Source organism: Convolutriloba macropyga, chromosome 3 (assembly GCF_964194025.1).
Source record: "Convolutriloba macropyga chromosome 3, txConMacr16.3, whole genome shotgun sequence".
Taxonomy (NCBI): Eukaryota; Metazoa; Xenacoelomorpha; order Acoela; family Convolutidae; genus Convolutriloba; species Convolutriloba macropyga.
In genome coordinates this window covers 64,972,920-64,987,741 of record NC_134470.1, presented here as the reverse complement: position 1 = coordinate 64,987,741, position 14,822 = coordinate 64,972,920, and the positions used below count along the sequence as shown (strand labels likewise).

Genomic DNA, 14,822 nt, shown 5'->3' with positions numbered 1-14,822 from the left:
GGCAATCATCTGGGTCACGAAGCTTCGCCGACCACGTAAAACAGCGATAACACAAAAAATTCGTGATAAGAACAATAAGACACAAACAATTGCTTAAAACTTTGTTTGAGAGCAATTAATCAAATTGGCCTGCACCAAATGGCATTCATAAAAATCATCGATCAAAATGATTTTGCTCACCAATTTTTGAGCGCAGGTGATTATTCTCAGCAGAATTTTCTGCTAATGTAAGTACTCGAAAAAATGGAAAACCCAGACTAATTCAAGAGACCATATGTATTCAGTATAAATTAAGTTTTCCAAAAGCGCGTCGCAAAAAACTCTACGTTGCTACAACTGTAGGGTGATATTACTCAAGTTACTTCGCTGAAAACATCAATGGCTTAAATAAGGAACAAAGAAGCCACCATTTGATATATTGCTCATTTTTTTTGAAACCGGAAAAACTTCATTGCTAATGATCTATTAATTCTTGATACCTACAATTCACTGACATTGTCAGTGTCTCCCTTGAGTTGGACCAGCTCATCCCCATCGTAGCAAACCCACGGGTAATACCGAGAGTTGTCCGCCGGCAGCACCTAGAAAAATTGATCCGGAGTGAATTCAAATACAAACTTTTTGCATTTTCAATAATAAATAAGTCATGATTGAGATTATACACAGGGTTCATAAAGATGAAATGCTACCATTTTCATTTATAGTGGCCTACGTCTTTCTTTCTGAGTAAAGTACACTAGGCAAACAGAAATACCATTTTGAGCACAAAACACCAGAGCACCGAAATATATAGCACAAAATGGCGGGTCTGGAAGTTGCCAAACGGGTTTCTTCGACAAGTAATAACAGAAAATTTTATTTAATAATTTCAATTGGACTATTCACTTTCAACGCTGAGAAAGGACATTAACGTAAGAGGTATACCTCCATGAAATTGCAGCCCATCATGGTATAATAGGAGTTGGGCATACGCTATACCTATTGAGCTATTGAGCTTGCGTAGCTTAAGTGGTAAAGTCAAGATGCGTATGACAACAGAGTGATAGAAACGGGCTAATGGATTACCTTGATGACAGAGTTTAAGGGTAGTATGATAGGTCTGAAGGAGAGAGAGTGGACACAAATGGGTGTGATCATGATGCATGGGATGTCTGGGTGCACAAGGGAGGCCCCGGCTGACAATGCGTGGGCTGTGCTGCCAGAGGGTGTTGACACCAACACTCCTGAAATATAAACAACACAAATTTTACCAGATGAGCTGTAGAGAAGTGTAATAAGTTCACTCGTTTTAGCGGGTGACCAGTATGAAAGTCAAATGTTGCGATCAGAGATGGCCGATTATGGAAAGTAATGTTAAAATAAGCTAAGTAACTTCAACCTGTTCCTGAAGCTTTTCTGAACCTGTTCAGTTGACATATTGAGCTTGATAATTTATCATCAATCGGAAGTTTGCAAGAAACTAACCGTCTCCAGAAATTGTAGTTACGAAGTTGTCGTTGACATAGACATCCAAATCAACCCTTGACCCCAAACCTCGATGTATGGTGACCTCATTGAGTACTTTCCTTGAGGACACAAGTTGAGGGGTCGCATTGGGTGTGTTTTCACATCTCCAGATCTGCCCCTTCAAACGACACCGTAACTGCACTGGAATCTGACCTGAAACAGTGATCCAGATTGGATTGACAACAATCATCATGATTTGCTTCCCGGAGTTAGCTGATTTTCTCAAATGACATCAGCAGATTATCACTGAGTTATTATTAATGCAGAAACAGTAATCAAATTTGCTGTTCGATGAGCGCCTCAGTTCAGCTCTCAGTTCGTCAAATTTTACAACTTGCCTCAGTCGAGAAGACCGACAAAAACGACGTAAGAATTTTTCGCGTTGGGTTTTTTACGTAAGAAATTGTCAGTAGGTCCAGTTTCAAATGCAGGAAATTGTCCTTTATGATCTGCCTGGAACGTATGAAAGCTTCAGTATGTTAAGATTCAAACGCGGGGAATCGTTCAGTTTCAAACACAATTCTTGGACAATTTTTTTAAAAAAGAACGAGCAAAACTTCATTTTTGATTAATTTCAAGAACAAAAATGTAACCGATTTGCTGAACATCGAAGAGGATGCTTGTTCATTAATTCACTTTCTGATATGATCAAAAGTCCATTAGCCGTTTCCCATAATCTCGTGTGGTTTGAAACCAAACACAAGGTTTCCTACGTTTGAAACCAAATATACAGACGAAACTCTACGTTCCATAAACAGCGAAGGATTCTCAAAATTTGGTGGCGTCAACTTTCACGTTTGGGTCATCGTCTTCCACATTTGAATAACAGAAATAGCTAAATGTATAATAATTTGATTCTCTCACGTTATTGTTAGGCGTTGCATCTAGTCACTTTGCGTTACGAGAGCAATAAAAACAATTTAACAAAAATTGAGTTCTTATTTCGCCAGGTGGCAACAAAGACATACTAAACAGATTTCATAAAAATGCCCGCGGTAGTTGGTAATGAAGAAATGAACGAAAAAAAATGATTGTTTTTAGAACAAAATATTAAAAGCACAAGTTAATCTGATTTTGTGGTTAGGCATACCCCTGCGTCTTAAGGGGATCAGAATCAATACCCATATTCCGTTGAACTGGTAACTAACGCTAATTTAAAAGCAATTGAGACAACGGCATAAAACAATTCTGTAAATGTTTTTCTGATACTGACCATTTGTTCATATTAGATTGCTCTGATGAACAAATGTTTTCTAAAAGCACTTTGAGCAGAGTGAGCAAAGAATGGAACTAGCATAGAGAACTTAAAGAATGTCAAGATAAAGCTTTCAAAACGGGACAAAATTTTATAAATCATAACGAAATTTTCTTAGTTAATTATCATTGACCTTTCATTTTTTAAACGTTTGAAGCACTTTCTTATGCATTGCTAGTTTTAAACGTTAGCACAATAGTTCTTTTTAAGCAACAGATTCTGCAACAAAGTTCTAATCATAAATATCAAGAATTGTAAATTACTCCTGTAAATATCCTCCTGTAATATATTCCAATCATAATGAAGACTGCAGAAAAGTTTAATAGTTATTCAGTAGCGCATCTTTATAAAATTTATTGCGAACTTTAACAAAAATTAGAAGAGAAGGACAGTCTCATCGCCGAGCATGTGGTAACCGTGAGTGAATTCCATAAAATCGGCACAGGTAACAACTACTTCAGCTATAATAACACCAACAATTAACACGAGTGCGAAAAATGATGTTTTTATTCGAAAGTTTGAAACATTAAAGATCGAGAAAACAGAAAATTTTTTAATTGGTAGTAGTATCATCAAACACCTAGCAAGAGATAGGACATTTCCTCAGGCTTGCAGTATACATGGGTACCTAGGCTCGACGACGAAGGAAAAACTGCAATTATTACACGGTTACGATCAAAAAAAGATGAAAACAGTTATTTTACAGGATGGGACCAATGCTATTCTAAAACAAAAAAGTGATCATTTAGAAACAATGTTCTCAGATTACAAAGATCTTGTCTCTGCAATAAAGGAAAATTTCAGCCCCAAAACATTGGTATTGATGGAAAAGCCCCCCCCCCCTTGAAAAATTGCCGAAAAAAGAACAGACAAACAACAAAATTTATGAATTCAATGAAAAACTGCGCGAGTATATTACACAAGAAAACACTGAAAAAATCAAAAAACTTCCTGTCTGCAACATGTTGAGTCAAATGGCAAATTACAACGCACTCTTTTACGATGATATGCATTTTAATTTTCAGCAGGGAATTCCGTTTGCAGTCATTTTCTTTTAACTTAACCAATGCAATGTTCTCAAAGTGCATATGTGAGTAGGGCTAACCCTTACAAACCATGGAGGCAAACATTTCGTTATACAAATGGATTTTAGCTGCAGCCTCTGTTGTTTTTAAGCTGTTTTGCAACGTGTAATGCTTTATAGTCAGATTTAGCCAAAAATGGCAGGTATTCGACTCATAGTTATACTATGTGTTTTACTCATGTCCTCCGATAGTATTTCAGAAATTTTTTACAGTTTTCCTTATGCAACTCGAATACCGTCAATCAAAGGAAGCTGTAACAGCAAACAATGTGCTTTAACACCCAAATTCAACCTTTGTTTTTTTTCTTGGTTGTTATATGGTACCTTCTACTAAAAAGTGGCGATTTCGAAATAAAACCGGGACCAATTTTGCCATATGAACTTATGATAAAAGAGTTGAAATTATTTGATTCCAGAATAAAAAAATCTACATCAAAACGCCAGAAATTTAGCAGGACAACATTTGCTGTTAAAAGAACTCACTCAAGACATTGGTTACAATTGCATTTATGCGTTTAGTAAAACATGGTTGTCACAAAACCATCCGGAAGACTTTTGGCATGTAGATAAGCAACACTTTGCCTGTTTTCGGAAAGATTGCATCCAAACAACAAAAACAAAAGGTGATCGTATTATAATGTACATTCCGAAATTATTAAAATCTCGTCTCCGCGATGATCTCAACTGCTTTCCGGACACAAATTTTGAAAGTTCATGGGTTGAGTTGAGCATACAAAAAGCCATATGGAAATTCATTCAAGATCAGCATAAACAGTAAAAGAGCCAGACGGAAATTCATTCAAGATCTTCGTAATAACGAAAAGACTCAAACAAGAATTCCATCTTTATTAAACAGTTTTGGTAGTAATAAGATAACAAAGCCTATGGAAAATGCAAATCTTCTAAATTACAGAATTTCTACTCTAGGGGAGTTCATTGGCTTGCAACAAACAAACAACATTCCTCCTAAATCTTCTACGAGAAAGTGTTTCAAGTTCCGATATATAACAACCAAGGAAACAAATGTGCTCATAGGTTCATTGAATACAAGTAAACCAGTCGGTCCTTCAAAAAATACCAGCTTGGGCAATAAAAGATGCTGAAGCAGCGCTAGCGGAACCACTATGTTATCTCATTGATCAGTTCATTACAGAAGGAAAATTTCCAGAAGATCTTAAAAAAGATAGTGTAACTCCACTCTCCAAAAAAGGAAATCCCGAAGACCCACTCAATTATAGGCCTATTTCTGTCACCTCTGCTTTGTCAAAAATTTTTGAAAAGACGTTCTGTTCACAAATCACAAGTTTCCTAGAAAGGGAGCAATTATTGTCTATTAGTCAATATGGTTATTGAAAACAAATTTCAACAATTGATGCTATCCTGAAATCGACAGAACAAATAAGATTAGAACTCAACATGAAAAAAAATGTTACAGGTGCGTTGCGTTTTTAGATATTTCAAAGGCTTTTGATTCATTAAACCGCAAAATACTGTTACGGAGACTTGAAAATATAGGTTTTGACGAACATGCTACCAATTTAATAGAGAATTAATTGAGTGAAAGAACGCAAAGAGTTCTTCTGAATGTAATTGAATCAGATTGGATAAATTTAAAAAGAGGAGTTCCACAAGGTACTGTTTTAGGACATCTATTATTTAACATTTACGTCAACGATTTAGCTAAGATTGTAGAATTTCTTTTTACATCCGACACTGATGAAATATCGTCAAAAACAAAACTTGAACATAACATCTCAAAAATTATTGATTTTTTTGCAAAGTCCCAGTTAGTGGTGAACAAACAAAAAAGAATATATTGTGTTCAGCACCAGGAAGAGGTTAACAAATACTGTTCTGGATGTCGACAATGAAAGAATAGCAGAATGAAATAGTGTGAAGTATCTTGGCGTAATAATTGATACCAAACTAAAATTTGGTGGAGAAGTGAAAAAGATTCTTCAGAAAATGGCTTGTGGAAAAAAAGTTTTAAATACACTAAGTAAAAGTTTACCAGAGAAAACGAAAGTCTGATTACTTTACTTTAGAAAAACAATTGAATTGGGGAATAAAAACCATTTTTTAATAGGAGAAAATGCGATCGATCTACAGATCTCAAAATTCGCAACAAAACACTACCAGTTTCTTTTCTCTTGAAATATCATTGCTCGAAATATTTTTTTCGCTTACTCAGCAACGATCTTCCAGCATATAAAATTGAACCTCTCTCTACCATGAGAATAAAACAACATGAGAGGTAAAAAAACGTTCGATATAAGAAAGAACAATAAATTTTTAACTGATTCTTTTATTGCACAAGCCATTCCAATTTATAACAATCTGCCTTCTAATATTAGACGGAAAACAACATCAAAGCTTCCTTAAAAAAAACTGAATGAATATTTTTGGAAAGAATTTTTGAAGGACCCAAAAGTAACTGATATGAAAGATGACATTGAGAGCATTAGATTTTAATTTTATTCTTTAATCTTCATGATGTACATATAAAATTGTGAGAAAATTTCATGCTCGCATTTTAGGCCATTTTTACTAATGTAAGGTCAAATTTTTAATTAGGTAATTTAATGATTTTATAATTTTACATAATGTTATATTCTTAACTTCGCATTGCCTCTTTTACCATTTGCTTTTTATTCTTATGTGTACAAGATGAAACTAACAATGTTCTTTTTTTTCGAGGAATTAGATAAAAATAATTATCCTGACCTATCCTGCAGACCAATTGACATAACAAGCCAAACTGGCAAAAATCGAGTCATAAAATTGGAAACTAAGAATAATAGCAGTTAGCTGTAGGTATTTTTGGTATCAGCGTGTTTATTACCAGCATAATTGATCAAAAATGACAGAGAAAGAACAGAAAAATTGGCAGCTATAATTCTTGCTTGGCGTATAAGAGACAAGCAATAATAATATTATCAGAAAACAAAATAAGCCAGAAAACTTCAGCTTACATTTTCCTGCTGGTAAGGTTTTCAAATTAACATACTTAAGTTTACCAGCAGTAAGTTCAAGTTTTCAACTACCCACTTGAATTCAAAAAAATGTCAAAGTTTTTTTTTATAAAAGCAAAGATCTTCGCCCATTGGTCTAACAAACTGATGTTCTTAACAATACTTCCTTCATGCTAAAATCTACAGCACATCTGCCATGCTAGCAAAAACCTGTTTGGCCACAATATTGAAAAAAAAACGCATGAACCACAAAAAATCCCAAAATTTGAAAATTCCTGAAACTGAATTTTGTTCTGCCAAAAAACACTCAATCCACGCGCAAGCTATAAAAAAACGTCATTGAAATACATTTAAAACCTTTTCACCTTAAATTTAGGCCTTCCCAAAGACGGGGCCAGACAACACAAAAGATTCAATCCTTTATAATTTCAAGAGAAACAACCGGACAAGATATGCTTTAAGCTTTCGGCAAAATATAGAAATATGGTTTCTTGCTCTTATCGGAGGATTCCATGATTTTATTGAATTTGATGGTTTCCTTTTTTATGATTTCAAGCATTGGCCAAACAAATAAATGTTGATTGTTCAAAAATTCTGAACATCAATCATAATAACTTTTAAAGGAAATGCGAAAACACTAGCTAAACCAATGTTTCAGTACCTGATACTTATCATTCCTATTGAAAACATCCTTAACAACGAACATTGAGCATGGACAGAACCGTCGCGGATGTAGACGACGACTGAAAAATCTAACCGTTTAAACGAACAAGGAAAAACATGCTAACATAAATATACTCGAACTGTCAAAGTTAGTTATACAGCATTTAAAAAATATTTCTACTCAGATTAAAAACAATCTGAACCAACTTTAAGACACAAAACTCATGAAAAAATTATGTTGCGATTACCAATTGACATACAACGGCTTTATATCTTGTTGACTGAATATACATTTCATATCTCTGTTCCTCAGTATAGAGCTTCAGTCAAAAATTCAATGTTACATTTTGATACCCAACTGTCTCTGCCTGTCTGCAGCCTTTAATTCAAAAAAAGAGAAAAAGTCCTCAACAGATTTTATCAATAATATCCCGATACTTCGAAGCAAAGGCGCCATAAGTGAACATTAAAACAATACTAATATTGAATAATTTACGTCAGTCATCTAGAATCGCTTCATCATACTTACAAACGCATCACAATTTTCAATATATGAGACTTTTAACTGCCCACTTGAATTCAAAAAACAAATATGTCAAAGATTCTTTACAAAAGCAAAAATTGTAGCCAAATTGCCTTACTTTTTTACAGACTGACGTCTTCAAAACTTATTTCTTCATTTAAAAATCCACAGCACATCCGCCAGGTTAGCAAAAACCTGGTAGGCCATAACAAAGGAAACAAGAGGCATGAACGAAAAAAACTGTCCCAGAATTTGAGAAACTGAAATCTTCAAAACCAATTTTGCTCACTCAATCTGCGCGCAAGCTGTAAAAAGTGTTATTAAAATACATTAAAGACCTTTTCACCTACAATTTAGGCCTTCCGATCAGCTAAGCACTTGAAAGACTTCTTAAAGCTTGACGCCATCGCAAAAAATGTGTAAACACATCAAAAAACTGTGGGAATACATCAAAACAGGCAGTGCACCAATATTCTTTGGAAAAAGGACCTAATAGTAGTAAGCTCGAAGATTACACGGCCATAAATTACGAGGATTCAATCCTTTATAAAAATCAAGAGATACAACCGATCAAGATAAGCTTTTGGCAACATACAGAAATAAGGTTCAATTCTCTTTTAGACAGCTTCATTGTTTTTTTGGAACTTGGTGGTTTCATTTGTTATGATTTCAAGCATCAGCCAAACAAACAAACGTCGATTGTTCAAAAAATTTCCATCATGATAACTTCTGAAGGAATTGCCAAAACACTAGCTAAACCAAGGTCTCAGTACCTGATATTTTTATACCAATAGAAAACAGCATTAACTAATTGAGCATGGATAGAACCGTCGAGGACAGAGACGAGAACTGGAAAATGAAACCGTTCAAACCACTAATGGAACAGAAAATAGGGCACAAATTTACTCAAACTATTAAAGTTAGGCCGCATTTAAAAAAACTTCTACTCTCAGAAAAATTAGGCAGCACCAGTCTCTAGACATAAAGCTCAGAAAAATTTAGGTTGAGGTTACCAATTGGTATATAACAGCTTTATCTCTTGTTGCCTGAACATACATTTATCTCTGTCGGTCAATATAGCATTTTAGTCAAAAGTCAATGTTACAATTTGTTAAGCAACTGTTTCTGCCTGTCTGCAACCTTTAACTCAAAAAAGGAATAACATACCCTGCAGATTGTCGGAAAATAGCCACCGTTGATTCCCATTACCAAGATTGGAAATGAAAAGAAGAGAAAAAACGGTTGAGAAAAAGACTTTCACAGTGAGACGACACGGGCTAGTAACAATACCCATAAGCATTGGAGATGGTATCTAAGAACAAAGTTCAAGTAACGGGAATCTATAATTGGGCTTTATGGGTTTATCCCGTATCTAATTCTGATTTCGCTTTTTGATACTGACTGTGTTCATTTTGAATTGCTTGCTGAGCAACTCTCAAAACTGTCTAAAAACACTTATAGCAGAATGAGAGAAGAGTGAAACTAGAAGAGAGGAGTCAAAAATATTTCAAGCAAAATGTTGAACAAGCTGTGAACTAAGGATAAAGCGAAAAAAAATGGCACGACGAAGATTAAAACCATAGCAGGACAAGTCCTGACGCAAAATTCAAAGAACTTTCATTGTCTAAACAAAAAACTAGACCTACAACGGGCTATGAGTGAATTGGGAAAACCATTTCTAAAAAAAAATCAGATAACAAAAAAAACAATCAATGTCAAAATGCCGCTAGCGAGAACAAAAAACCACTTAAAGCTGTCCAGACTTTTTCACGCTTTTCCTTTCCGGATTTAACATTCACTCCAATAATTGAATTAACATAGCTGGCAAATTGCGGGAATAGCTGCGAAAGAATAGACTTGCGTGCCGTATAATAGAGATAGAAACAGGTACAGATCTAAACTGAAAATCGACGCCGCTCAAAACGCTAGGTAAAAGACATTCAGCGATAAATTAATAAAGCTTGTAAAAATTCATTCCGCAGAATCCTTTTATTAGGGACCTTTACTGCACATATGTCCTTTGACTTTAAGCTAATTCAAATTAAACTTAAGTTTTAAGGTGCAAAAGTTATTTTAGTGAGTGAGTCAAATCACGTATAATCAAAGTCTAATCACACAAAAGAAATTTTGCTAGAGAGAGAATGAGAAACGACGTCACGTGCGCAAACACTAATAGTGAGAGGAAGAAGTCATTCAGAAAATTTGACTTTTCAGCTTTGCTGTGTGAACAAATGTAAAACGAAAACAGAACGTCAGACGACGAAACAAAAAAACATAGCAGGACAAGTCGTGACGTAAAATTCAAAGAATTTTCATTGACTAAACAATAAACGACTTATAATGGACTATGACTGAATTGGGAAAACCATTTCTAAAAAAATCAGACAAAAAAGATTAAAAAAAAATAAAAAATCGGTGTCAAAATATCGCATGTGAAGAAAACACCACTAGCGAGAAATGAAAATTTGGTTCACACAAAAACTAGTCCTAGAATGAGCTATTAATGGATTGAGAAAACCATTTAGAAAAAACCCGATCCAAAAAAATCGACAAAAAACAGTAAAAATCGAAGTGAAATTGCCGCATGTGAATAAAAAACCGCTAACGAGAAAACGATTTTTTGTTCAAACACCATTTTCTCACTCTAATTTAAAATCAGAGTGAAAAAATTTTACGCCGCAGAACCACTCGCTTTTTCGCTCCACTTCCTGTTTCGGCGTGATCAAAATCACTACTCCAATTTGACTTAAAAATCATGAAAATGTGTGAACAGATCTTAAAAAAAAGACAGCGCCCCAAAACAATTCAAATTCTTTGAATTGTAAAAAACCAAGAGCACCGCAATATAGCTCCACTCAGCTCACAGCTTTGCAGCTATAAAACAGACAATTTTACAATACTCCTCTTTGAGTTGGAAAAACAGAAAACCATAAATCCTTGAGTCGTAAAAAGCGCCCGAATACAATTCAAAAAAGTATTCAATTCAAATTACACAATTAAACGTACACCTCGAACCACTCGTACAGTAATCGTACATAAATCGGGAATCCGTGCTTTTCTGAAGCAAAAAATTTACATAGCTGGTATATTGCCAGAAAATAGCCGCAATAGATTCGTAGATCGGCAGTCTAAAAAAATTCGTCTTTTCATTGAAGGCTAATCTGTTATTTTTTGATAAAAATCTGTATAAGTTATTGCTGCCTCTATTAGCTGATCTCAAATAACCTTCATTTAGAGTGACAAACACCCATTTGACCTTATCTCTTTGAATTAAAGTAAATAAAAGTCAATTTCAAAGTGAGGAAGTCATTTTCGAGAGTGAGGTAAGTCAAGTGTGACCGAAAATTTAATCACGCGCATGAACAAAAAAACTCGCGCCACTAAGAGCGAAAAATGACGTCACACATGCAATTCAGTTGAAATTGCATGAACGAATAAAAAGTGGCTGTGACGTCATATGGTCGTAACAAAAATCATGACGACGAAATAAAAAAACACAGCAGGACAAGTCCTGACGTACAATTCAAAGAATTTTCATTGACTAAACAGAAAAACTAGATCTAGAATGGACTATGAGTGGATTGAGAAAACCATTTTAAAATCAGATAAAAAAAATAAGACAAAAACAGAAAATCAATGTCAAAATGCCGCATGTGAACAAAAAAACCACTAGCGAGAAATGAAAACTTAATTCAAACAAAAAAACTAGGCATAGAATGGCTGTGAATGGAATGGGAAAACCATTTAGAAAAAAATCCGATTCGAAAAATCGAAACAGTAAAAATCAGTGACATTGCCGCATGTGAACAAAACCACTGCCGAGAAACCGAATTTTTGTTCAAACACCGTTTTCACACTCTACTTTAAAATTAGAGCGAAAAACATTCACACCGCAAAACCACTCGCTTTTGCGCTCCATTTCCTGTTTCGGCGTGACCAAAATCACTACTCCAATTTGACTTCAAAAATCATGAAAATGAGTGAACAGATCTTAAAAAAAAATAGCCGGAAGAATTCCGGAAACCACCCGAAGTGAAAAACCATTTAAACGCCAACCAACTACTCATCAAACAAAACGTGCCTTCATTAAATTACAATTATCTTGAAACAAAGTCATGAAACAAAAAAGTAAAAACAATAAAATCAAATCTGTTTAAATATGATAAAAAATCTGATCAAATATTGTTACAAATTGAGATCCCGAAAAAACTATCTCTGCCAAAATAACTTTATCAAAACAACTAGTACTTACAAAAATCACTTATGTGAATATTGAAAAAATACTCAAGACCAAAATTATGAAAAAAAAGCTCTAAAAACAACTTTCACTGAAAAACTGGGAAAAATTTTTTTGATATTTCAAAAACATAAAATCCAAAGAAAAATTCCCTTCAGCCAATAGGGTATCCAGATGCTCACAAAACAATAGGCAAGTCCTAATAGGCAAAGAAACTTAGCTAAAAACAGGAAAAAAAACGAAAAACTGCAAAAAATTAAGAAAAATAGTTCCAATTTTCGCCATTTTTTTTGTCATATTTTTCAACGAAAAAATTATTCTTACCCACAAAACTGTAACCAATTGTTATCATAAAATTGCTCAAGTAGAAGGCGTTTCTTCAATACCCATTTGAGCCAGTAAGACAAAATAATCGTCAAAAATTAGCCCGAAAAACAGCAAAATACATTAAAAACTTCCGAATTATCATAAAATTCATATTAATTTCCAGAAACCTTCAAACCACTACCGAAACCAGCCTCAAAAATAAAAACAAAATCATAACCAAACCTCTTAACCAAAATAAATGGAAAACTGTTTTAAAATGCCGCACGTGAACAAAAAAATTTCGCTCGCTTAGAAAATTTAAAATTTTTTCACACATCAATTTCTTGCTCTCTCAAAAAGCGGAATAAACAAAAACCACTCTCTTTTCGCTTCGCTTTTCACTTTTGTTCAGCGCCAAAATCACAATTTTTTTACGCGTTTCATTTCCCGCTTCAAAAATCACACCAATAAAAATGATTAAAAAAAGGACTTCTCCAATACTCCTCTTCGAGTCGTAAAAAGACAGCGCCCCAATACAATTCAAATTCTTTGAATTGTAAAAAAAACCAGAGAAGGCCAATAATAGCCCCAGCTATCGCTGTGCGGCTATTAATAAAAAAAGCGCACTTCTTGTAATAACATCGGAAACAAATACCAGACCTGAAATTGCTTTATCGATGAGGGCGTGGAATGAGTTGGGACACCAGATGTGTGGAGTGAAGAATCCGAGGGTGCCGAATCGGAAGGAGAGGAAAACGGGAATGTGAAGGTCGAGTTGAAAGAGTGAGACACTCATCTGCAAAAAAACTAGACCTACAACGGGCTATGAGTGGATTGGGAAAACCATTTCTAAAAAAAAATCAGATAACAAAAAAAACAATCAATATCAAAATGCCGCTAGCGAGAACAAAAAACCACTTAAAGCTGTCCAGACTTTTTCACGCTTTTCCTTTCCGGATTTAACATTCACTCCAATAATTGAATTAACATAGCTGGCAAATTGCGGGAATAGCTGCGAAAGAATAGACTTGCGTGCCGTATAATAGATATAGAAACAGATACAGATCTAAACTGAAAATCGACGCCGCTCAAAACGCTAGGTAAAAGACATTCAGCGATAAATTAATAAAGCTTGTTAAAATTCAATCCGCAGAAGCCTTTTATTAGGGACCTTTACTGCACATATGTCCTATGACTTTAAGCTAATTCAAATTAAACTTAAGTTTTAAAGTGCAAAAGTTAATTTAGTGAGTGAGTCAAATCACGTATAATCAAAGTCTAATCACGCAAAAGAACTTTGCTAGAGAGAGAATGAGAAACGACGTCACGTGCGCAAACACTAATAGTGAGAGGAAGAAGTCATTCAGAAAATTTGACTTTATAGCTTTGCTGTGTGAACAAATGTAAAACGAAAAAAAACAGCGTCAGACGAAACCAAAAAACATAGCAGGACAAGTCGTGACGTACAATTCAAATAATTTTCATTGACTAAACAATAAAAGACTTATAACGGACTATGAGTGAATTGGGAAAACCATTTCTAAAAAAAACCAGATAATAAAATTGAAAAAAAAACATAAAATCGGTGTCAAAATATCGCATGTGAAGAAAACACCACTCGCGAGAAATGAAAATTTGGTTCACACAAAAAACTAGGCCTAGAAGGAGCTATTAATGGATTGAGAAAACCATTTAGAAAAAACCCGATCCAAAAAAATCCACAAAAAACAGTAAAAATCGAAGTGAAATTGCCGCATGTGAACAAAAAACCGCTAGCGAGAAAGCGAATTTTTGTTCAAACACCATTTTCTCACTCTACTTTACAATTAGAGTGAAAAAATTTTACACCGCAAAACCACTCGCTTCTTCGCTCCACTTGTTTTGGCGTGATCAAAATCTCTACTCCAATTTGACTTAAAAATCAGGAAAATGTGTGAACAGATCTTAAAGACAGCGCCCCAATACAATTCAAATTCTTTGAATTTGTAAAAAACCAAGAGCACCGCAATACAGCTCCACTCAGCTTACAGCTTCGCAGCTATAAAGCAGACAATTTTACAATACTCCTCTTTGAGTTGGAAAAACAGAAGACCATAAATCTTTGAGTCGTAAAAAAGCGCCCGAATACAATTCAAAAAAGTATTCAATTCAAATTACACAATTAAAAGTACACCTCGAGCCACTCGTACAGTAAACGTACATAAATGGGGAATCCGTGCTTTTCTGAAACAAAATTTACATAGCTGGTATATTGCCAAAATAGCCGCAATAGATTC

The 14,822-nt window shown here is 34.6% G+C and overlaps 1 protein-coding gene across 1 annotated transcript in view; it reads right to left on the bottom strand.

Moving 5' to 3' along the window:
* Window positions 1–14,822, bottom strand: part of LOC142336361 (NAD kinase-like) — a 48,228-nt gene that overhangs the window by 10,868 nt on the left and 22,538 nt on the right. The window contains exons 4-6 of the mRNA XM_075385136.1: window positions 1,465–1,659; window positions 1,066–1,223; window positions 484–581 (exon numbers count right to left, since the gene is read on the bottom strand). Of these exons, the coding sequence (XP_075241251.1) occupies window positions 484–581; window positions 1,066–1,223; window positions 1,465–1,659 (451 nt within the window). The remainder of the gene's footprint in view (window positions 1–483; window positions 582–1,065; window positions 1,224–1,464; window positions 1,660–14,822) is intronic.